General features: G+C 44.1%; 1 protein-coding gene and 1 long non-coding RNA gene across 5 annotated transcripts in view; both read left to right on the forward strand.

The window, feature by feature from the left end:
* LOC118379527 (integrin alpha-1-like) overlaps positions 1-22,527 on the forward strand; it is a 92,164-nt gene that overhangs the window by 29,423 nt on the left and 40,214 nt on the right. The window contains exons 3-6 of one of the 2 annotated variants that reach the window (XM_052458404.1): positions 2,509-2,621; positions 4,344-4,432; positions 6,573-6,687; positions 10,705-10,832. In XM_052458404.1, coding sequence (XP_052314364.1) covers positions 2,509-2,621; positions 4,344-4,432; positions 6,573-6,687; positions 10,705-10,832 — 445 coding nt within the window. Of the gene's footprint in view, positions 1-2,508; positions 2,622-4,343; positions 4,433-6,572; positions 6,688-10,704; positions 10,833-18,255; positions 18,973-19,915; positions 20,021-22,527 lie in introns of those variants that run through there. The other variant, XM_052458355.1, reaches the window with a different exon arrangement.
* On the forward strand, positions 13,446-21,509 carry LOC127906385 (uncharacterized). 3 transcript variants are annotated; one of them, XR_008061108.1, is made up of 7 exons: positions 13,446-13,864; positions 14,214-14,457; positions 14,743-15,402; positions 17,317-17,386; positions 18,973-19,112; positions 20,195-20,334; positions 21,023-21,509. It is a non-coding gene; the product is annotated as an uncharacterized LOC127906385 (long non-coding RNA). The 3 variants fall into 3 exon arrangements; XR_008061107.1 differs by lacking the exons at positions 13,446-13,864; positions 14,214-14,457; positions 14,743-15,402 and adding an exon at positions 16,556-17,176; XR_008061106.1 differs by lacking the exons at positions 13,446-13,864; positions 14,214-14,457; positions 14,743-15,402; positions 18,973-19,112 and adding an exon at positions 16,557-17,176 and having other exon boundaries at positions 17,317-17,421.

The raw sequence follows: 22,527 nt of genomic DNA on the forward strand, positions 1-22,527 counted from the left end.
GGGCCATTTGGGACACAACCTCTAACTAGCTAACTATCCACATACATTCAGCTGGAATGGGCTTATTAAACTCATATGGGACCAGTTACAGTAATTCAGTCCTTCTCAATCAGCAGGAGCAGCTGTGATGAGGAACGATGAACGATCCCACAGCTTTCTTCTTTTACAGAGTTCATGTAGAGAATTCCCTGGTGGCTCCAGTTACTCTCACGTGCACACAGATAGATACCACTGTATAAGAGTGACGGGGGCTAGTTATGTGTTTGTTCCAATATCCACACTTGCATACCACTTGAAGGCATGTTTACACTTGTAATTTCACCCAAAGATCATGTTAAAGCAAGACCTGATAGTTCCAGTTACTTTCTAGTGCACAATTACTATACATACTAACATACCATACCATAGAATGCATTATGCATTCCTGACACTCGTTTCATTTTAAAACATATGCTAGCAGTATGTGTTGATATTGGAGTAGAGCCTTGGTTGGGCTTATAATTTACACAAACCTCCTTTAAAATCAGAGAGATAGAGAGAAAGAGAGAGAGAGAAATTGTGCCGAGATGCCTACATTACTTAACCTGGGTTACTGTAGATGTGAGGTCAGTGATCTTAACCTGGGTTACTGTAGATGTGAGGTCAGTGATCTTAACCTGGGTTACTGTAGATGTGAGGTCAGTGATCTTAACCTGGGTTACTGTAGATGTGAGGTGAGTGATCTTAACCTGGGTTACTGTAGATGTGAGGTGAGTGATCTTAAACTGGTTTACTATAAATGTGACGTGTGTGATCGTAACCTGGGTTACTGTAGGTGAGTGATCATTCACAGATGGAATGGCACCATTAGACACCTCTCACTCAAAGCAAGGGCTAGGTCAGTGTGCTAGGTCAGTGTGCTAGGACAGTGTGCTAGGACAGTGTGCTAGGTCAGTGTGCTAGGACAGCTAGGACAGTGGGCTAGGTCAGTGTGCTAGGTCAGTGTGCAAGGACAGTGTGCTAGGTCGGTGTGCTAGGACAGTGTGCTAGGACAGCTAGGTCAGTGAGCTAGGTCAGTGTGCTAGGACAGTGTGCTAGGTCAGTGTGCTAGGTCAGTGTGCTAGGACAGTGGGCTAGGTCAGTGTGCTAGGACAGTGTGCTAGGACAATGTGCTAGGTCAGTGTGCTAGGGCAATGTGCTAGGACAGCTAGGACAGTGGGCTAGGTCAGTGTGCTAGGTCAGTGTGCTAGGACAGTGGGCTAGGTCAGTGTGCTAGGACAGTGTGCTAGGACAGAGTTCTAGGTCAGAGTGCTAGGTCAGTGAGCTAGGTCAGTGTGCTAGGACAGTGTGCTTAGACAGAGTGCTAGGTCAGTGTGCTAGGACAGCTAGGTCAGTGTGCAAGGACAGCTAAGTCAGTGTGCTAGGACAGCTAGGTCAGTGTGCTAGGACAGCTAAGTCAGTGTGCTTGGTCAGAGTGCTAGTTCAGTGTGCTAGGACAGCTAGGTCAGTGTGCAAGGACAGCTAAGTCAGTGTGCTAGGCAGAGTGCTAGTTCAGTGTGCTAGGACAGTGTGCTTGGGCAGAGTGCTAGTTCAGTGTGCTAGGACAGCTAGGTCAGTGTGCTAGGACAGCTAGGTCAGTGTGCTAGGACAGCTAAGTCAGTGTGCAAGGACAGCTAGGTCAGTGTGCAAGGACAGCTAAGTCAGTGTGCTAGGACAGCTAGGTCAGTGTGCTAGGACAGCTAAGTCAGTGTGCTAGGACAGCTAGGTCAGTGTGCTAGGACAGCTTGGTCAGTGTGCTAGGACAGCTAAGTCAGTGTGCTAGGATAGCTAGGTCAGTGTGCAAGGACAGCTAAGTCAGTGTGCTAGGACAGCTAGGTCAGTGTGCTAGGACAGCTTGGTCAGTGTGCTAGGACAGCTAAATCAGTGTGCTAGGACAGCTAGGTCAGTGTGCTAGGTCAGTGTGCTAGGACAGTGAGGGTCAGGCACAGATGTCTATACAGTATGTAACTGTAGCTGTGTGATCTGAGATGATTACAGCTTTCTCTCTCTCAGATGGCTGTGTGTTTGTGTGTTCCCAGCGCTGGCTCCCTCTTTAGGTGATCAGGGGCCATTAGGAGGGTGGAATGTTAATTAGCGGACTGTTTACATGCTAGCAGATAACTAGCATAGTTTAGACTCGTATCCTACTCAAAAGATTTCTGAGAGAGAACCAAGCCCAGCTGGAGTTTGTTATCGCACTCAGCTAACAAGCTGTATTGCAACGCAGAGTGTGGGTTACTCACTCAGAACATGTAAACAACGTAATGAGTAAACATGGTAGGCCTAACGGTTCAAATGTATACTTTCCACTGCACTTTTTCAGATACCTTTTCTTATAGTGTTTTGTTAGTGAGAAAAACCAAGAACTCAACCCCTGGTCATGAGGTGATTTCCAGTTGTTGCTTACAATGTCACCATATCCTGTCCAAATGTATGGTGGCTGGGGAATGGAATAGTCTGCTAACCTCTCTCCTCTGTCTCTCTTTAAAGGGTGCTGATTGGTTCTCCCCTGGCCGGCCAGCCAGCCAAACGGACTGGAGATGTCTACAAATGCCGTGTGGGTCAAGGACCAAACCCTAGATGTATCAAACTGGAGCTGCCTGGTGAGAACCTGTGTGTGTGTGTGTGTGTGTGTGTGTGTGTGTGTGTGTGTGTGTGTGTGTGTGTGTGTGTGTGTGTGTGTGTGTGTGTGTGTGTGTGTGTGTGTGTGTGTGTGTGTCTGTGTGTCTGTGTGTGTGTGTGTGTGTGTGTGTGTGTGTGTGTGTGTGTGTGCGTGCGTGTGTTTTAACTATCCTTGTGAGGTCAAGTATAGTAAAACAAGGAAAACTCGGACAACTGTGGACATTTCGCAGGTCCCCACAAGGAAAGAGGCTATTTTCGGGTTAGGGTTAGGTATACAATTAGGGTAAGGGTTAGGGGTTAGGTTAAGGGTTAGGGTTGGTCCCCACAAGGATAGTTACACAAACGTGTGTGTGTTTGTGCCATTGATACTGCGTTATTGATCCTCCAGTTGTCAGCACTAGCTGATCTAAGGCATAGCCTCTAATATTGTATGGTGTGCTGGTCTGGTCTGGGACTCCCTGCCTCCCTGGCAGTGTGCTGGACAGGACGTGAAGCACAGCAGAACGACAGCAGAACAGGAAGACACTACATAAACAGGATTTTAATGTCTCATCTCATCCACTCACAACTGTATTATCATTAACTAACCAGATAACCAATATGACTCCATTCCACTGCTTCATGCTTCAGCTTCTGGCCTTCTAATGACGCTGACTCAATACTGAACAAGGTTGGGGTCAATTCCATTTCAGTAAAGTAAATTAAGGAAGGAAACTTCATTGACCATTGACTGAAATTAAATGGATTTGACCCCAACCCTGATACTGACTCTCTTCCAGCAGGCAAGATTTATTATTTATTTTATTGAACATTTATTTAACTAGGAAAGTCACTTAATTAAGAACAAATTCTTATTTTACAATGACGGACTACGCCTGTCAAACCCTCACCTAACCCGGACGACGCTGGGCCAATTGTGCACCGCCCCATGGGTTGAGCTTAGTTAGGATTACTAAATCAATTTAATGGAATTTAATCAATTACATTTGGGATACATAATATAATTTATTATATATTTAACATGAACATTATCTGTTGTTTTGGTATCTGTAGAAAATGCATTGTTTATGTATAACCTGCTAAAGGTTGTAAGAGATATAAGGGTATCTGTCCTCCACATGACAATCTGGTCATATACAGTGTCAGTCTTACAATGGCTGTATTGTCCTATAGCTTGATGGCTTCTTTGTTCTGCAGCCACTGGATGTGATGTGAATATGAGAATACCTACAGAGAGAAAGTACATAATGAGAGGTAGCCTACATGATTACTGATGAGATGACTTTAAAAAACGCTGCTAGACAGAGATCACATGTAATTATACATAGAGGATATACCATTTAGCAGACACGTTCACCCTAACAGACTTACAACAGTGAGAGCATGCATACATTTGAGTATTTGTGACCCCAGCTGGAATCAAAACTCACAACCCTGGCATAGCTAGAGTCATGCTCTTACCAGACTACAGTATTTATGCTGGAAAACAAAATATGAAGACTGTAGAGTTAGATCATAGCTCAAGTAATGAACGATCCTATAAATAACTACATGTCAATAGTGCACATTGTTAAAAGTGAAGTCCGGAGGGGTTCAAGAGGGGCTTGAGGGGTGGTCTGTCTCTCTTTCTATGGGAAAATTATACAGGAATTTGAGCAGCTGTTTTTTCTTTCTTTCACTGAGTTTATTCCATATTTTCCCAGAAAACACAACAATTCCTAATTTACACGAAGTCAAGGAAAACATGACCATGGGAACGACGTTGGTTACCAACCCTCAAGGAGGCTTTCTGGTAAGAGGACACGTGACAATGTAGATGGCAGCCCTGGACTGCAAGAGCCAGTGGACTGTACAATTGTTACTGTATGTAGAGATGACATATACAGGTAAAGTCGGAGGTTTACATACACATTAGCCAAAAATATTTAAACTCAGTTTTTCACAATTCCTGACATTTAATCCTCGTAAAAAAAATCCTATCTTAGGTCATTTAGGATCACCACTTTATTTTAAGAACGCAAAATGTCAGAATAATAGTAGAGAGAATTATATATTTCAACTTTTCTTTCTTTCATCACATTCCCAGTGGGTCAGAAGTTCACATTCACTCAAATAGTATTTGGTAGCATTGCCTTTAAATTGATTAACTTGGGTCAAACGTTTCGGGTAGCCGTCCACAATAAGTTGGGTGAATTTTGGCCCATTCCTCCTGACTGAGCTGGTGTAACTGAGCCAGTTTTGTAGGCCTCCTTGCTTGCACACACTTTTTCAGTTCTGCCCACACATTTTCTATAGGATTGAGGTCAGGGCTTTGTGATGGCCACTCCAAGGCCTTGATTTTATTGTCCTGAAGCCGTTTTGCCACAACTTTGGGTGTATGCTTGACGTCATTGTCCATTTGCGACCAAGCTTTTTCCTCCAAACATAACGATGGTCATTATGGCCAAACAGTTGTATTTTTGTTTCGTCAGACTAGATGACATTTCTCCAAAAGAATGATCTTTGTCCCCATGTGCAGTTGCAAACCGTAGTCTGGCTTTTAATGGCGATTTTTGACTGTGGATATAGATACTTTTGTACCCAGACCACAAGGTCCTTTGCTGTTGTTCTGGGATTGATTTGCACTTTTACGTTCATCTCTAGGAGACAGAATGCGTCTCCTTCCTGAGCGGTATGACGACTGCGTGGTCCCATAGTGTTTATACTTGCGTACTATTGTTTGTACAGATGAACGTGATACCTTCAGGCGTTTGGAAATTGCTCCCAAGGATGAACCAGTCTCTCCATTTTTTTCCTGAGGTCTTTAATTTCTTTTGAATTTCCCATGATGTCAAGCAAAGAGGCACTGAGTTTGAAGGTAGACCTTGAAATACATCCACAGGTACACCTCCTATTGACTCAAATGATGTCACTTGGCCTATCAGAAGCTTCTAAAGCCATGACATAATTTTCTGGAATTTTCCAAGCTGTTTAAAGGCACAGTCAACGTAGTGTATGTAAACTTCTGACCCACTTGAATTGCGATACAGTGAATTATAAGTGAAATAATCTGTCTGTAAACTATTGTTGTAAAAATGACTTGTGTCATGCACAAAGTAGATGTCCTAACCGACTTGCCAAAACTATAGTTTTTTAACGAGAAATTTGTGGAGTGGTTGAAAAACGAGTTTTAATGACTCCAACCTAAGTGTATGTAAACTTCCGACTTCAACTGTATATCACAAACACTGTACGGTTGTTACTGTATGTAGAGCTGACATATATATCACACACACTGTACGGTTGTTACTGTATGTAGAGCTGACATATATATCACACACAATGTACGGTTGTTAAACAAAACAGATTCATCAATATTGGTTTGAGTTGTAAACTCCTACATCCCTCATATGGGGAGTAAATTGTAGGAAGGACTTGGGGAGTAAATTGTAGGAAAACACTAAGGACATAATCTGGAAGAGTTATAGTATTTAAAGTAATTCCATTTTCCAAATATTGTTTGCAATTGCAGACCCCCATCTCACGTTCTCTCTCTCTCTCTCTCTCTCTCTCTCTCTCTCTCTCTCTCTCTCTCTCTCTCTCTCTCTCTCTCTCTCTCTCTCTCTCTCTCTCTCTCTCTCTCTCTCTAAATGAATGGGTCTGAGTATTTATAATAATGACATTATAAGAGATGAATTACAAGGCCCGGGTCTGACCAGAACTTTCCTCTCTGCCTTTTTTACTGGGCTTATACCTCACTGCTCATATAAGGACTGTTGAATAGAGTCTTCTTAACCAATCAGATCATGTACTTCAGAGAGACAGTTACTTTGAGTCCAAATTAAACACCTTAACCCGGTGTGTGTGTATGTGTGCATTTCCTATTGGGCTAAGAGTTAAGGTTTTGCCGTGACAAGTGTGTGTGTGCGCACGTGTGTGCTCTTGTCTTCCAGGCCTGTGGTCCACAGTACGGCTACATGTGTGGTCAGCAGACATACATCTCTGGGGTCTGTACCAATGTCAGCTCAACCTTCCAGGTGCTCAACTCCATCGCCCCGGCTGTGCAAGGTACAAGTTCACCCTACCTCTGGCTAGATGACAGTACCCCTCACACTCCTCCCTTTACACACAGAAACAACTACACTGTTAAGTTTAGGCATTCATTCCAATTGGTTAAGTTAATGGTTAAGGTTTGGGATTGGGTTAGGGTTATTAAACACATGACCCTCAGAGCTGGAGTTCGCGGCTTATGCCCATCCGCCATCCTGATCCGCAGCACCCTAGCAAAACCCAAGCCTACTTGATGGTAATTGCATCGCGCTCAACGCTGCCCCTAGTGGCGGGTTTTGAAGGCATCTCCCAATGTCCTTAGTACGTCTAATTTCGAAGTCAATCTTGAGCAACCTTGCTGCTACACCCCCTATTCCTCTCAACATCCTCTCAACATCCCTCCACCCCAAGACACAGAACACAGAACACATTTTAATATTGTTGGTTTTACCAACCCTGGTTGCGCAATCGATATGCTGCTACAATTTAGGGAGTCTTGTTTTCAGATTAGCCTTGTTAAAATCCCCAGCTCCAATGAATGCAGCCTCAGGATATGTGGTTTCCAGTGTGCAAAGAGTCAAATAAAGTTCAGGGCCATCGATGTGTCTGCTTGGGGGTGAATATATACGGCTGTGATTATAATCGAAGGGAATTCCCTTGGTAGATAATGCGGTCGACATTTGATTGTGAGGAATTCTAAGTCAGGCCACCGTCCCTACAGAAGGCCTTTTTCCTTTTGGTAGGCCGTCATTGTAAATCAGAATGAGTTTTTAACTGACTTGTCTAGTTAAATAAAGGTTAAATAAAAAATTATAAATAAAACACAGACCAGAGAAACACTATCCCTCAAACCTCTACTCACCATCTCTCTCCACCCCGCCCCAACACTCTCCATTCCTCCATTCCCATACCTCAGAGCCACGTGGCCAGAGAGAGACATCACTTGTGTACATAAGAACATTCCGCTTAGCGTAAACTACTGTCCAGTCTCTCAACTCCCCCATGCATGCCCAAGTTAGGACCGAGTTTAGTGAGTTGTCATCTCTGTCTTCTCTCCACACTGAGGGATCAGTGAGTGAAGGTAAACAGAACAGTGAACTCCACAGTGAACTCCACAGTGAACTCCACAGTGAACTCCACAGCTCCTCACCACTCTGTAGTTTTAGGCACAGTAATGGACATGAATTCTAAGTGGGTTCTAATGTAGCCTGTGAATGTGTTTCAATATCCATACCAGCATACCACTTAAAAAGCATGTCCATTACATTACTTTTAAAATAGAAGTAAAAAATATTTGTACAGGTCTTAGAGGGACTAGATGGAAGAGCTGTGTAGTAGCATTCTCCCTCTCTTCACCTCTCTCCACCTCACTCCTCCTCTCTCCTCCTCTCCACCTCACTCCTCCTCTCTCCACTTCTCTCCACCTCTCTCCTCCTATCTCCTCTCTCCACCTCTCTCTACCTCTCTCCACCTCTCTCCTCTCTCCACCTCTCCTCCTCTCTCCACCTCAATCCTCCTCTCTCCACCTCTCTTCACCTCTCTCTACCTCACTCCTCCTCTCTCCACCTCTCTCCTCCTCTCTCCACCTCTCTCTATCTCTCTCCACCTCTCTCCTCTCTCCACCTCTCTCTACCTCTCTCCTCTCTCCACCTCTCCTCCTCTCTCCACCTCAATCCTCCTCTCTCCACCTCTCTTCACCTCTCTCTACCTCACTCCTCCTCTCTCCACCTCTCTCCACCTCTCTCCACCTCACTCCTCCTCTCTCCACCTCTCTCCTCCTCTCTCCACCTCTCTCTATCTCTCTCCACCTCTCTCCTCTCTCCACATCTCTCTCTACCTCTCTCCACCTCTCTCCACCTCTCTTCATCTCTCTCCACAGCCCAAGCCAACTATTTAATGCATTTATTGTCAAAACTGTTGTAAACTATAGTTTAAACAATAATGTACAAAACACACATGTAATGTTCTTTAAAAACTTATTACGGCTGCTGTCCCTGTACAGGGATCAACATCAGCGGAAATTTCAGAGTGACAACTAATAGTACTCGATACAACTCAAACTTTCATTAAAACACACATGCAGGGTACTCAATTAAAGCTATTAAAGCAACATTTCAGCGCCCTGCTACTCATGCCAGGAATATAGTATATGCATATGATTAGTATGTGTGGATAGAAAACACTCAGACGTTTCTAAAACTGGTTAGATCACGGCTGTGACTATAACAGAACGTGCGTTTCATCGAAAAGCGCAGGAAAATCTGATCACTGAAAATTGGAAAATATATCAATGCGCCACTTGCATGTATTGTTGAATGGAAACCACATTACCTGGAGCCAAGATTGCAATTCCTACAGCTTCCACACGATGTCACCAGTCTTGTCATTTGCCTGGGCTTTGTTTCTTGGTCAAACGAACAAGAGACAGCCCATTTCTTCCGGTCTCCGACAGGATGTTTTGGTTGAGATACATCCGGACATGGTTTAAAGACGTGAAGCTATGGAATATACATCGCCCCGTGATCAATTTGATAGATATTAACGTTTACTAATACCTAAAGATGCATTACAAAAGTATTTCGAAGTGTTTTGTGAAAGTTTATCGTCAACTTTTTTAATTTAAAAAAATGACGTTGCGTTACAAAACACTGTTTTTTCCTTGCTCACACAGTCTTCATAGATCGATATCTAGGCTATATATGGACCGATTTAATCGAAAAAAATACCCAATAGTGATGTTTATGGGACATCTAGGAGTGCCAACAAAGAAGATCGTCAAAGGTAATGAATGTTTTATATTTTATTTCTGCGTTTTGTGTAGCGCCGACTATGCTAATTATTTTGTTTACGTCACCTGCGGGTCTTTTGGGGTGTTGCATGCTATCAGATAATAGCTTCTCATGCTTTCGCCGAAAAGCATTTTAAAAATCTGACTTGTTGCCTGGATTCATAACGAGTGTAGCTTTAATTCAGTACCCTGCATGTGTGTTTTAATGAACGTTTGAGTTTTAACGAGTGCTATTAGCATTTAGCGTAGCGCATTTGCATTTCCAGATGTCTAGATGGGACGCCTGCCTGTCGGGTGGACGTAAGAGGTTAAAATGCTTTTCGGCGAAAGCATGAGAAGCTATTATCTGATAACATGCAACCCCCGAAATACCCAAAGGGGACCTAAACAAAATAATTAGCGTAGCCGGCGCTACACAAAACGCAGAAATAAAATATAAAACATTCATTACCTTTGATGAGCTTCTTTGTTGGCACTCCTATATGTCCCATAAACATCACAATTGGGTCTTTTTTTTTATTAAATCCGTCCATGTATACCCAAAATGTCCATTTATGAAGCCTGTCTGATCCAGGAAAAAACTGCTTTACAAAACGCAACGTCATTTTTTAAAATTAAAAAAGTTGCCTATAAACTTTGACAAAACACTTCAAACTACTTTTGTAATCCAACTTTAGGTATTAGTAAACGTTAATAATCGATCAAATTGATCACGGGGCGATCTGTATTCAATAGCAGCAAGTCTTGAAATCATGGTCCATATTCTCCCTTTCATAACTTCCCCCGGTGTACCCGATGACAGGAAGTGCCTATTTCTCATTTCACCAATGATTAACTTCAACCCAATTGCCAAGACTGGCGACATCGTGTGGAAGCTGTAGGAACTGTAAACTGGGCCCTATCTATTTTCCCTTGCCATAGACAATACAGAGACTGGCGGAGGGATATTTTTTTTGTGTTTTTTGTGAACAGTTTTCCTTGGGATTTTGCCTCCTACACACGTTCTGTTATAGTCACAGACATGATTTAACCAGTTTTAGAGACTTCAGAGTGTTTTCTATCCACACATATCAATCATATGCATATACTATATTCCTGGCATGAGTAGCAGGACGTTGAAATTTCACACGATTTTTAACAAAAAGCTGCAAAAATTCGCAGCCTCTTTAAGAGGACTTCTACATTGTATGTGATATGTGATACTGTATATTGGTTGTGTTACACCAATAATAACTGCCCCATTACAGAGTGTGCCAAAGAGCTTGACATTGTCATGGTTCTTGACGGCTCCAACAGTATCTGGCCCTGGACCAGCATCATTGATTTCCTGGTCAAGTTTCTGAAGAATATCGAAATTGGAGCTAAACTGTCCCAGGTGATTTCTCCTTTCAGTACACTAGAACACATGGGTAACACCTTAGATGAAGGTCCACGTTGTCACTGTAGGAGAACCATTTATGATTCCAGACAGGTAGAACATCTTCATCAAAGAACCCTGTAAGAACCCAGTATCAACTACTCTGGCCCATGAATGAGAGAGGGATAGAAGGCTAGGGTCGGGGAATAGAGTAAAGAATAGAGGAATAGGAGGTTGGGTTAGGGGGTAGAATAGAGAATAGAGGGATAGAAGGTTGGGATAGAGTGTAGAATAGAGAATAGAAGGTTAGGATAGAGGATAGAATAGAGAATGGAGGGATAGAAGGTTTGGTTAGAGGATATAATAGAGAATAGAGGAATAGAAGGTTGGGATAGAGGGTAGAATAGAGAATAGAGGGATAGAAGGTTGGGATAGAGGATAGAATAGAGAATAGAGGGATAGAAGGTTAGGATAGAGGATAGAATAGAGAATAGAGGAATAGAAGGTTAGGATAGAGGATAGAATAGAGAATAGAGGAATAGAAGGTTTGGTTAGAGGATAGAATAGAGAATAGATTAATAGAAGGTTGGGATAGAGGATAGAATGGAGAATAGAGGGATAGAAGGTTAGGATAGAGGATAGAATAGAGAATAGATTAATAGAAGGTTGGGATAGAGGATAGAATGGAGAATAGAGGAATAGAAGGTTTGGTTAGAGGATAGAATAGAGAATAGAGGAATAGAAGGTTGGGATAGAGGATAGAATAGAGAAAATAGGAATAGAAGGTTTGGTTAGAGGATAGAATAGAGAATAGATTAATAGAAGGTTGGGATAGAGGATAGAATAGAGAATAGAGGAATAGAAGGTTGGGATAGAGGATAGAATAGAGAATAGAGGAATAGAAGGTTTGGTTAGAGGATAGAATAGAGAATAGAGGAATAGAAGGTTGGGATAGAGGATAGAATAGAGAAAATAGGAATAGAAGGTTTGGTTAGAGGATAGAATAGAGAATAGATTAATAGAAGGTTGGGATAGAGGATAGAATGGAGAATAGAGGACGGAAATAGAGAAGATATAAAGAAACAACCAGCTCATTAACCTCATAAACTGGGTCATCACATTCTACTGATAAACTGGGTCATCACGTTCTACTGATAAACTTGGTCATGACATTCTACTGATAAACTGGGTCATCACATTCTATTGATAAACTGGGTCATCACATTCTACTGATAAACTGGGTCGTCACGTTCTACTGATAAACTGGGTCGTCACGTTCTACTGATAAACTGGGTCGTCACATTCTGCTGATAAACTGGGTCGTCACATTCTGCTGATAAACTGGGTCGTCATATTCTACTGATAAACTGGGTCATCACATTCCGCTGATAAACTGGGTCATCACATTCTACTGATAAACTGGGTCGTCACATTCCACTGATAAACTGGGTCGTCACATTCTACTGATAAACTGGGTCGTCACATTCCACTGATAAACTGGGTCGTCACATTCCACTGATAAACTGGGTCATCACATTCTACTGATAAACTGGGTCGTCACATTCCACTGATAAACTGGGTCGTCACATTCTACTGATAAACTGGGTCGTCACATTCTACTGATAAACTGGGTCGTCACATTCCACTGATAAACTGGGTCATCACATTCTACTGATAAACTGGGTCGTCACATTCCACTGATAAACTGGGTCGTCACATTCTACTGATAAACTGGGTCGTCACATTCCGCTGATAAACTGGGTCGTCACATTCCACTGATAAACTGGGTCGTCACATTCCGCTGATAAACTGGGTCGTCACATTCTACTGATAAACTGGGTCGTCACATTCCACTGATAAACTGGGTCATCACATTCCACTGATAAACTGGGTCGTCACATTCCGCTGATAAACTGGGTCGTCACATTCCACTGATAAACTGGGTCGTCACATTCCACTGATAAACTGGGTCGTCACATTCCACTGATAAACTGGGTCGTCACATTCCACTGATAAACTGGGTCGTCACATTCTACTGATGCAATTCACTACCTTCTCATTATTTAACAGTGTAGTATGTCACCGTCTTGCTTTTGAGTTCTATGATTATTAAACTATTCATTACAGTCATTGTTCATTTGTCTCACAATAACCACTGTTAAATCATCATCCATACTGTTAATAGTTTAATGTCCAAGGGCATTATGTCGAGATTCCTCTTCAGAATACCCCAGACCCTGGAGAGGAGCTGGTTCACAGTGGTTTAGTTTAATGGTGAAATAACCATTTTCCTCTGTGCGGCGCTGGAAAATATTGTCCTATGAAGTTCTCCCTTTGTAGATCACATATTCCATAGCTGGATAAGTATCCTCCCTGCTTTAAAAAGAGAATGACATCACATTAGAATCACCAGACCAAACCACATATCCTCCCTTACCAGACTGTCTCGGAGCATTGGAGTGTGTCACAGGAAGGGACAGTTAGAAAAGAGGGAATTGGACAGAGTGAGATGTGGGTAAAGGAGGTTGAATTAGAGAGAGTGAGATGTGGGTAAAGGAGGTTGAATTAGAGAGAGTGAGATGAGGGTAAAGGAGGATGAAGGGAAGAGAGTGAGGTGAGGGTAAAGGAGGTTGAATTAGAGAGAGTGAGATGAGGGTAAATGAGTTTGAAGGGAAGAGAGTGAGATGAGGGTAAAGGAGGTTGAAGGGAAGAGAGTGAGATAAGGGTAAAGGAGGATGAAGGGAAGAGAGTGAGATGAGGGTAAAAGGGGGTTGAAGGGAAGAGAGTGAAATGTGGGTAAAGGAGGTTGATTTAGAGAGAGTGAGATGAGGGTAAAGGAGGTTGAAGGAAGAGAGTGAGATGAGGGTAAATGAGTTTGAAGGGAAGAGAGTGAGATGAGGGTAAAGGAGGTTGAAGGGAAGAGAGTGAGATAAGGGTAAAGGAGGATGAAGGGAAGAGAGTGAGATGAGGGTAAAAGGGGGTTGAAGGGAAGAGAGTGAAATGTGGGTAAAGGAGGTTGATTTAGAGAGAGTGAGATGAGGGTAAAGGAGGTTGAAGGGAAGAGAGTGAGATGAGGGTAAAGGAGGATGAAGGGAAGAGAGTGAGACGAGGGTAAAGGAGGTTGAAGGGAAGATAGTGAGATGAGGGTAAAGGAGGTTGAAGGGAAGATAGTGAGATGAGGGTAAAGGAGGTTGAAGGAAAGAGAGTGAGATGAGGGTAAAGGAGGATGAAGGAAGAGAGTGAGATGAGGGTAAAGGAGGTTGAATTAGGAAGATAGTGAGATGAGGGTAAAGGAGGTTGAAGGAAGAGAGTGAGATGAGGGTAAAGGAGGTTGAAGGGAAGAGAGTGAATGAGGGTAAAGGAGGTTGAAGGGAAGATAGTGAGATGAGGGTAAAGGAGGTTGAAGGAAGAGAGTGAGATGAGGGTAAAGGAGGATGAAGGGAAGAGAGTGAGACGAGGGTAAAGGAGGTTGAAGGGAAGATAGTGAGATGAGGGTAAAGGAGGTTGAAGGGAAGATAGTGAGATGAGGGTAAAGGAGGTTGAAGGAAAGAGAGTGAGATGAGGGTAAAGGAGGATGAAGGGAAGAGAGTGAGATGAGGGTAAAGGAGGTTGAATTAGAGAGAGTGAGATGAGGGTAAAGGAGGTTGAAGGGAAGAGAGTGAGATGAGGGTAAAGGAGGATGAAGGGAAGAGAGTGAGATGAGGGTAAAGGAGGTTGAATGAGAGAGAGTGAGATGAGGGTAAAGGAGGTTGAAGGGAAGATAGTGAGATGAGGGTAAAGGAGGTTGAATTAGAGAGAGTGAGATGAGGGTAAAGGAGGTTGAATTAGAGAGAGTGAGATGAGATGTGGGTAAAGGAGGTTGAATTAGAGAGAGTGAGATGAGGGTAAAGGAGGTTGAAGGGAAGAGAGTGAGATGAGGGTAAAGGAGGATGAAGGGAAGAGAGTGAGATGAGGGTAAAGGAGGTTGAAGGGAAGATAGTGAGATGAGGGTAAAGGAGGTTGAAGGGAAGAGAGTGAGATGAGGGTAAAGGAGGTTGAAGGGAAGAGAGTGAGACGAGGGTAAATGAGGTTGAAGGGAAGATAGTGAGATGAGGGTAAAGGAGGTTGAAGGGAAGATAGTGAGATGAGGGTAAAGGAGGTTGAAGGGAAGAGAGTGAGATGAGGGTAAAGGAGGTTGAACGGAAGAGAGTGAGATGAGGGTAAAGGAGGTTGAACGGAAGAGAGTGAGATGTGGGTAAAGGAGGTTGAAGGGAAGAGAGTGAGATGAGGGTAAAGGAGGTTGAACAGAAGAGAGTGAGATGTGGGTAAAGGAGGTTGAAGAGAGTGAGATGAGGGTAAAGGAGATTGAAGGGAAGAGAGTGAGATGAGGGTAAAGGAGGTTGAACGGAAGAGAGTGAGATGTGGGTAAAGGAGGTTGAAGGGAAGAGAGTGAGATGAGGGTAAAGGAGGTTGAACGGAAGAGAGTGAGATGTGGGTAAAGGAGGTTGAAGGGAAGATACTGAGATGAGGGTAAAGGAGGTTGAACGGAAGAGAGCGAGATGTGGGTAAAGGAGGTTGAATTAGAGAGAGTGAGATGAGGGTAAAGGAGGTTGAATTAGAGAGTGTGAGATAAGGGTAAAGGAGACTGAAGGGAAGAGAGTGAGATGAGGGTAAAGGAGGTTGAAGGGAAGAGAGTGAGATGAGAGTAAAGAAGGTTGAATGGAAGAGAGGGAGATGAGGGTAAAGGAGGTTGAATTAGAGAGAGTGAGATGAGGGTAAAGGAGGATGAAGGGAAGAGAGTGAGATGAGGGTAAAGGAGGTTGAAGGGAAGAGAGCGAGATGAGGGTAAAGGAGGATGAAGGGAAGAGAGTGAGATGTGGGTAAAGGAGGTTGAAGGGAAGAGAGTGAGATGAGGGTAAAGGGGGTTGAATTAGAGAGTGAGATGAGGGTAAAGGAGGTTGAAGGGAAGAGAGTGAGATGAGGGTAAAGGAGGTTGAATTAGAGAGAGTGAGATGAGGGTAAAGGAGGATGAAGGGAAGAGAGTGAGATGAGGTTTAATTAGAGAGAGTGAGATGAGGGTAAAGGAGGTTGAATTAGAGAGAGTGAGATGATGGTAAAGGAGGTTGAATTAGAGAGAGTGAGATAAGGGTAAAGAAGACTGAAGGGAAGAGAGTGAGATAAGGGTAAAGAAGACTGAAGGGAAGAGAGTGAGATGAGGGTAAAGGAGGTTGAAGGGAAGAGAGTGAGATGTGGGTAAAGGAGGTTGAAGGGAAGAGAGTGAGATGAGGGTAAAGGAGGTTGAAGGGAAGAGAGTGAGATGTGGGTAAAGGAGGATGAAGGGAAGAGAGTGAGATGAGGGTAAAGGGGGATGAAGGGAAGAGAGTGAGATGAGGGTAAAGGAGGAGGTTGAATTGGAGAGAGTGAGATGAGGGTAAAGGGGGTTGAAGGGAAGAGAGTGAGATGGGGGTAAAGCGGGTTGAATTAAAGAGTGATATGAGTGTAAAGGAGGATGAAGGGAAGAGAGTGAGATGATGGTAAAGGAGGTTGAATTAGAGAGAGTGAGATGAGGGTAAAGGAGGTTGAAGGGAAGAGAGTGAGATGTGGGTAAAGGAGGTTGAATTAGAGAGAGTGAGATGAGGGTAAAGGAGACTGAAGGGAAGAGAGTGAGATGAGGGTAAAGGAGGTTGAAGGGAAGAGAGTGAGATGAGGGTAAAGGAGGTTGAAGGGAAGAGAGTGAGATGAGGGTAAAGGAGGTTGAAGGGAAGAGAGTGAGATGTGGGTAAAGGAGGATGAAGGGAAGAGAGTGAGATGAGGGTAAAGGGGGATGAAGGGAAGAGAGTGAGATGAGGGTAAAGGAGGAGGTTGAATTGGAGAGAGTGAGATGAGGGTAAAGGAGGTTGAAGGGAAGAGAGTGAGATGAGGGTAAAGGAGGTTGAATTAGAGAGAGTGAGATGACGGTAAAGGAGGTTGAATTAGAGAGAGTGAGATAAGGGTAAAGGAGACTGAAGGGAAGAGAGTGAGATGAGGGTAAAGGAGGTTGAAGGGAAGAGAGTGAGATGTGGGTAAAGGAGGTTGACGAGAAGAGAGTGAGATGAGGGTAAAGGAGGTTGAAGGGAAGAGAGTGAGATGTGGGTAAAGGAGGATGAAGGGAAGAGAGTGAGATGAGGGTAAAGGAGGTTGAACGGAAGAGAGTGAGATGTGGGTAAAGGAGGTTGAATTAGAGAGAGTGAGATGTAGGTAAAGGGGGTTGAAGGGAAGAGAGTGAGATGGGGTAAAGCGGGTTGAATTAAAGAGTGATATGAGTGTAAAGGAGGATGAAGGGAAGAGAGTGAGATGAGGGTAAAGGAGGTTGAATTAGAGAGAGTGAGATGAGGGTAAAGGAGGTTGAAGGGAAGAGAGTGAGATGAGGGTAAATGAGGTTGAAGGGAAGAGAGTGAGATGTGGGTAAAGGAGGTTGAATTAGAGAGAGTGAGATGAGGGTAAAGGAGGATGAAGGGAAGAGAGTGAGATGAGGGTAAAGGAGGTTGAATTAGAGAGAGTGAGATAAGGGTAAAGGAGACTGAAGGGAAGAGAGTGAGATGAGGGTAAAGGAGGTTGAAGGGAAGAGAGTGAGATGAGGGTAAAGGAGGTTGAAGGGAAGAGAGTGAGATGAGGGTAAAGGAGGTTGAATTAGAGAGAGTGAGATGAGGGTAAAGGAGGTTGAATTAGAGAGAGTGAGATAAGGGTAAAGGAGACTGAAGGGAAGAGAGTGAGATGAGGGTAAAGGAGGTTCAAGGGAAGAGAGTGAGATGAGGGTAAAGGAGGTTGAAGGGAAGAGAGTGAGATGAGGGTAAAGGAGGTTGAAGTGAAGAGAGTGAGATGAGGGTAAAGGAGGTTGAATGGAAGAGAGGGAGATGAGGGTAAAGGAGGTTGAATTAGAGAGAGTGAGATGAGGGTAAAGGTGGATGAAGGGAAGAGAGTGAGATGAGGATAAAAGAGGTTGAACGGAAGAGAGTGAGATGTGGGTAAAGGAGGTTGAAGGGAAGAGAGTGAGATGAGGGTAAAGGAGGATGAAGGGAAGAGAGTGAGATGAGGCTAAAGGAGGTTGAAGGGAAGAGCGTGAGATGAGGGTAAAGGAGGTTGAACTGGAGAGAGGGAGATGAGGGTAAAGGAGGTTGAATTAGAGAGAGTGAGATGAGGGTAAAGGAGGATGAAGGGAAGAGAGTGAGATGTGGGTAAAGCAGGTTGAATTAGAGAGTGAGATGAGGGTAAAGGAGGTTGAAGGGAAGAGAGTGAGAGATGAGGTTGAAGGGAAGAGAGTGAGATGTGGGTAAAGGAGGTTGAAGGGAAGAGAGTGAGATGAGGGTAAAGGAGGTTGAAGGGAAGAGAGTGAGATGTTGGAAGATGAGGATGAAGGGAAGAGAGTGAGATGAGGGTAAAGGGGGATGAAGGGAAGAGAGTGAGATGAGGATAAAGGAGGTTGAATTAGAGAGAGTGAGATGAGGGTAAAGGAGGTTGAATTAGAGAGAGTGAGATAAGGGTAAAGGAGACTGAAGGGAAGAGAGTGAGATGAGGGTAAAGGAGGTTGAAGGGAAGAGAGTGAGATGAGGGTAAAGGAGGTTGAACGGAAGAGAGGGAGATGAGGGTAAAGGAGGTTGAATTAGAGAGAGTGAGATGAGGGTAAAGGAGGATGAAGGGAAGAGAGTGAGATGTGGGTAAAGCAGGTTGAATTAGAGAGTGAGATGAGGGTAAAGGAGGTTGAAGGGAAGAGAGTGAGATGAGGGTAAAGGAGGATGAAGGGAAGAGAGTGAGATGAGGCTAAAGGAGGTTGAAGGGAAGAGCGTGAGATGAGGGTAAAGGAGGTTGAACTGGAGAGAGGGAGATGAGGGTAAAGGAGGTTGAATTAGAGAGAGTGAGATGAGGGTAAAGGAGGATGAAGGGAAGAGAGTGAGATGTGGGTAAAGCAGGTTGAATTAGAGAGTGAGATGAGGGTAAAGGAGGTTGAAGGGAAGAGAGTGAGATGAGGTTGAAGGGAAGAGAGTGAGATGTGGGTAAAGGAGGTTGAAGGGAAGAGAGTGAGATGAGGGTAAAGGAGGTTGAAGGGAAGAGAGTGAGATGTTGGAAGATGAGGATGAAGGGAAGAGAGTGAGATGAGGGTAAAGGGGGATGAAGGGAAGAGAGTGAGATGAGGATAAAGGAGGTTGAATTAGAGAGAGTGAGATGAGGGTAAAGGAGGTTGAATTAGAGAGAGTGAGATAAGGGTAAAGGAGACTGAAGGGAAGAGAGTGAGATGAGGGTAAAGGAGGTTGAAGGGAAGAGAGTGAGATGAGGGTAAAGGAGGTTGAACGGAAGAGAGGGAGATGAGGGTAAAGGAGGTTGAATTAGAGAGAGTGAGATGAGGGTAAAGGGGGTTGAAGGGAAGAGAGTGAGATGAGGGTAAAGCGGGTTGAATTAGAGAGTGAGATGAGGGTAAAGGAGGTTGAAGGGAAGAGAGTGAGATGATAGTAAAGGAGGTTGAATTAGAGAGAGTGAGATGAGGGTAAAGGAGGTTGAAGGGAAGAGAGTGAGATGTGGGTAAAGGAGGTTGAATTAGAGAGAGTGAGATGAGGGTAAAGGAGGATAAAGTGAAGAGAGTGAGATGAGGGTAAAGGAGGTTGAATTAGAGAGAGTGAGATAAGGGTAAAGGAGACTGAAGGGAAGAGAGTGAGATGTGGGTAAAGGAGGTTGACGGGAAGAGAGTGAGATGAGGGTAAAGGAGGTTGAAGGGAAGAGAGTGAGATGTGGGTAAAGGAGGATGAAGGGAAGAGAGTGAGATGAGGGTAAAGGGGGATGAAGGGAAGAGAGTGAGATGAGGGTAAAGGAGGTTGAATTAGAGAGAGTGGGATGAGCGTAAAGGAGGTTGAATTAGAGAGAGTGAGATAAGGGTAAAGGAGACTGAAGGGAAGAGAGTGAGATGAGGGTAAAGGAGGTTGAAGGGAAGAGAGTGAGATGAGGGTAAAGGAGGTTGAAGGGAAGAGAGTGAGATGAGGGTAAAGGATGTTGAAGGGAAGAGAGTGAGATGAGGGTAAAGGAGGTTGAATGGAAGAGAGGGAGATGAGGGTAAAGGAGGTTGAATTAGAGAGAGTGAGATGAGGGTAAAGGAGGTTGAATTAGAGAGAGTGAGATGAGGGTAAAGGAGACTGAAGGGAAGAGAGTGAGATGAGGGTAAAGGAGGTTGAAGGGAAGAGAGTGAGATGAGGGTAAAGGAGGTTGAAGGGAAGAGAGTGAGATGAGGGTAAAGGAGGTTGAAGGGAAGAGAGTGAGATGAGGGTAAAGGAGGATGAAGGGAAGAGAGTGAGATGAGGGTAAAGGAGGATGAAGGGAAGAGAGTGAGATGAGGGTAAAGGAGGTTGAATTGGAGAAGTGAGATGAGGGTAAAGGAGGTTGAAGGGAAGAGAGTGAGATGAGGGTAAAGGAGGTTGAATTAGAGAGAGTGAGATGACGGTAAAGGAGGTTGAATTAGAGAGAGTGAGATAAGGGTAAAGGAGACTGAAGGGAAGAGAGTGAGATGAGGGTAAAGGAGGTTGAAGGGAAGAGAGTGAGATGTGGGTAAAGGAGGTTGACGAGAAGAGAGTGAGATGAGGGTAAAGGAGGTTGAAGGGAAGAGAGTGAGATGTGGGTAAAGGAGGATGAAGGGAAGAGAGTGAGATGTGGGTAAAGGAGGTTGAATTAGAGAGAGTGAGATGTGGGTAAAGGGGGTTGAAGGGAAGAGAGTGAGATGGGGGTAAAGCGGGTTGAATTAAAGAGTGATATGAGTGTAAAGGAGGATGAAGGGAAGAGAGTGAGATGAGGGTAAAGGAGGTTGAATTAGAGAGAGTGAGATGAGGGTAAAGGAGGTTGAAGGAAGAGAGTGAGATGAGGGTAAAGGAGGTTGAAGGAAGAGAGTGAGATGTTGGTAAAGGAGGTTGAATTAGAGAGAGTGAGATGAGGGTAAAGGAGGATGAAGGAAGAGAGTGAGATGAGGGTAAAGGAGGTTGAATTAGAGAGTGAGATGAGGGTAAAGGAGACTGAAGGAAGAGAGTGAGATGAGGGTAAAGGAGGTTGAAGGGAAGAGAGTGAGATGAGGGTAAAGGGGGATGAAGGAAGAGAGTGAGATGAGGGTAAAGGAGGTTGAATTAGAGAGTGAGATGAGGGTAAAGGAGGTTGAATTAGAGAGAGTGAGATAATGTAAAGGAGACTGAAGGGAAGAGAGTGAGATGAGGGTAAAGGAGGTTCAAGGGAAGAGAGTGAGATGAGGGTAAAGGAGGTTGAAGGGAAGAGAGTGAGATGAGGGTAAAGGAGGTTGAAGTGAAGAGAGTGAGATGAGGGTAAAGGAGGTTGAATGGAAGAGAGGGAGATGAGGGTAAAGGAGGTTGAATTAGAGAGAGTGAGATGAGGGTAAAGGTGGATGAAGGGAAGAGAGTGAGATGAGGGTAAAAGAGGTTGAACGGAAGAGAGTGAGATGTGGGTAAAGGAGGTTGAAGGGAAGAGAGTGAGATGAGGGTAAAGGAGGATGAAGGGAAGAGAGTGAGATGAGGCTAAAGGAGGTTGAAGGGAAGAGCGTGAGATGAGGGTAAAGGAGGTTGAACTGGAGAGAGGGAGATGAGGGTAAAGGAGGTTGAATTAGAGAGAGTGAGATGAGGGTAAAGGAGGATGAAGGGAAGAGAGTGAGATGTGGGTAAAGCAGGTTGAATTAGAGAGTGAGATGAGGGTAAAGGAGGTTGAAGGAAGAGAGTGAGATGAGGTTGAAGGAAAGAGAGTGAGATGAGGGTAAAGGAGGTTGAAGGAAGAGAGTGAGATGAGGGTAAAGGAGGTTGAAAGGAAGAGAGTGAGATGTTGGAAAAATGAGGATGAAGGGAAGAGAGTGAGATGAGGGTAAAGGGGATGAAGGAAGAGAGTGAGATGAGGATAAGGAGGTTGAATTAGAGAGAGTGAGATGAGGGTAAAGGAGACTGAAGGAAGAGAGTGAGATGAGGGTAAAGGAGGTTGAAGGAAGAGAGTGAGATGAGGGTAAAGGAGGTTGAACGGAAGAGAGGGAGATGAGGGTAAAAGGTTGAATTAGAGAGAGTGAGATGAGGGTAAAGGGGTTGAAGGGAAGAGATGAGATGAGGGTAAAGGAGGTTGAAGGGAAGAGAGTGAGATGAGGGTAAAGGAGGTTGAAGGAAAGAGAGTGAGATGATAGTAAAGGAGGTTGAATTAGAAGAGTGAGATGAGGGTAAAGGAGGTTGAAGGAAGAGAGTGAGATGTGGGTAAAGGAGGTTGAATTAGAGAGAGTGAGATGAGGGTAAAGGAGGATAAAGTGAAGAGAGTGAGATGAGGGTAAAGGAGGTTGAATTAGAAAGTGAGATAAGGGTAAAGGAGACTGAAGGGAAGAGAGTGAGATGTGGGTAAAGGAGGTTGAAGGGAAGAGAGTGAGATGAGGGTAAAGGAGGTTGAAGGGAAGAGAGTGAGATGTGGGTAAAGGAGGATGAAGGAAGAGAGTGAGATGAGGGTAAAGGAGGATGAAGGGAAGAGAGGAGATGAGGGTAAAGAGGTTGAATTAGAGAGTGGGATGAGCGTAAAGGAGGTTGAATTAGAGAGAGTGAGATAAGGGTAAAGGAGACTGAAAAGGGAAGAGAGTGAGATGAGGGTAAAGGAGGTTGAAGGAAGAGAGTGTCAGATGAGGGTAAAGGAGGTTGAAGGAAGAGAGTGAGATGAGGGTAAAGGATGTTGAAGGGAAGAGAGTGAGATGAGGGTA

This window comes from Oncorhynchus keta, chromosome 12 (genome assembly GCF_023373465.1).
Source record: "Oncorhynchus keta strain PuntledgeMale-10-30-2019 chromosome 12, Oket_V2, whole genome shotgun sequence".
NCBI lineage: Eukaryota > Metazoa > Chordata > Actinopteri > Salmoniformes > Salmonidae > Oncorhynchus > Oncorhynchus keta.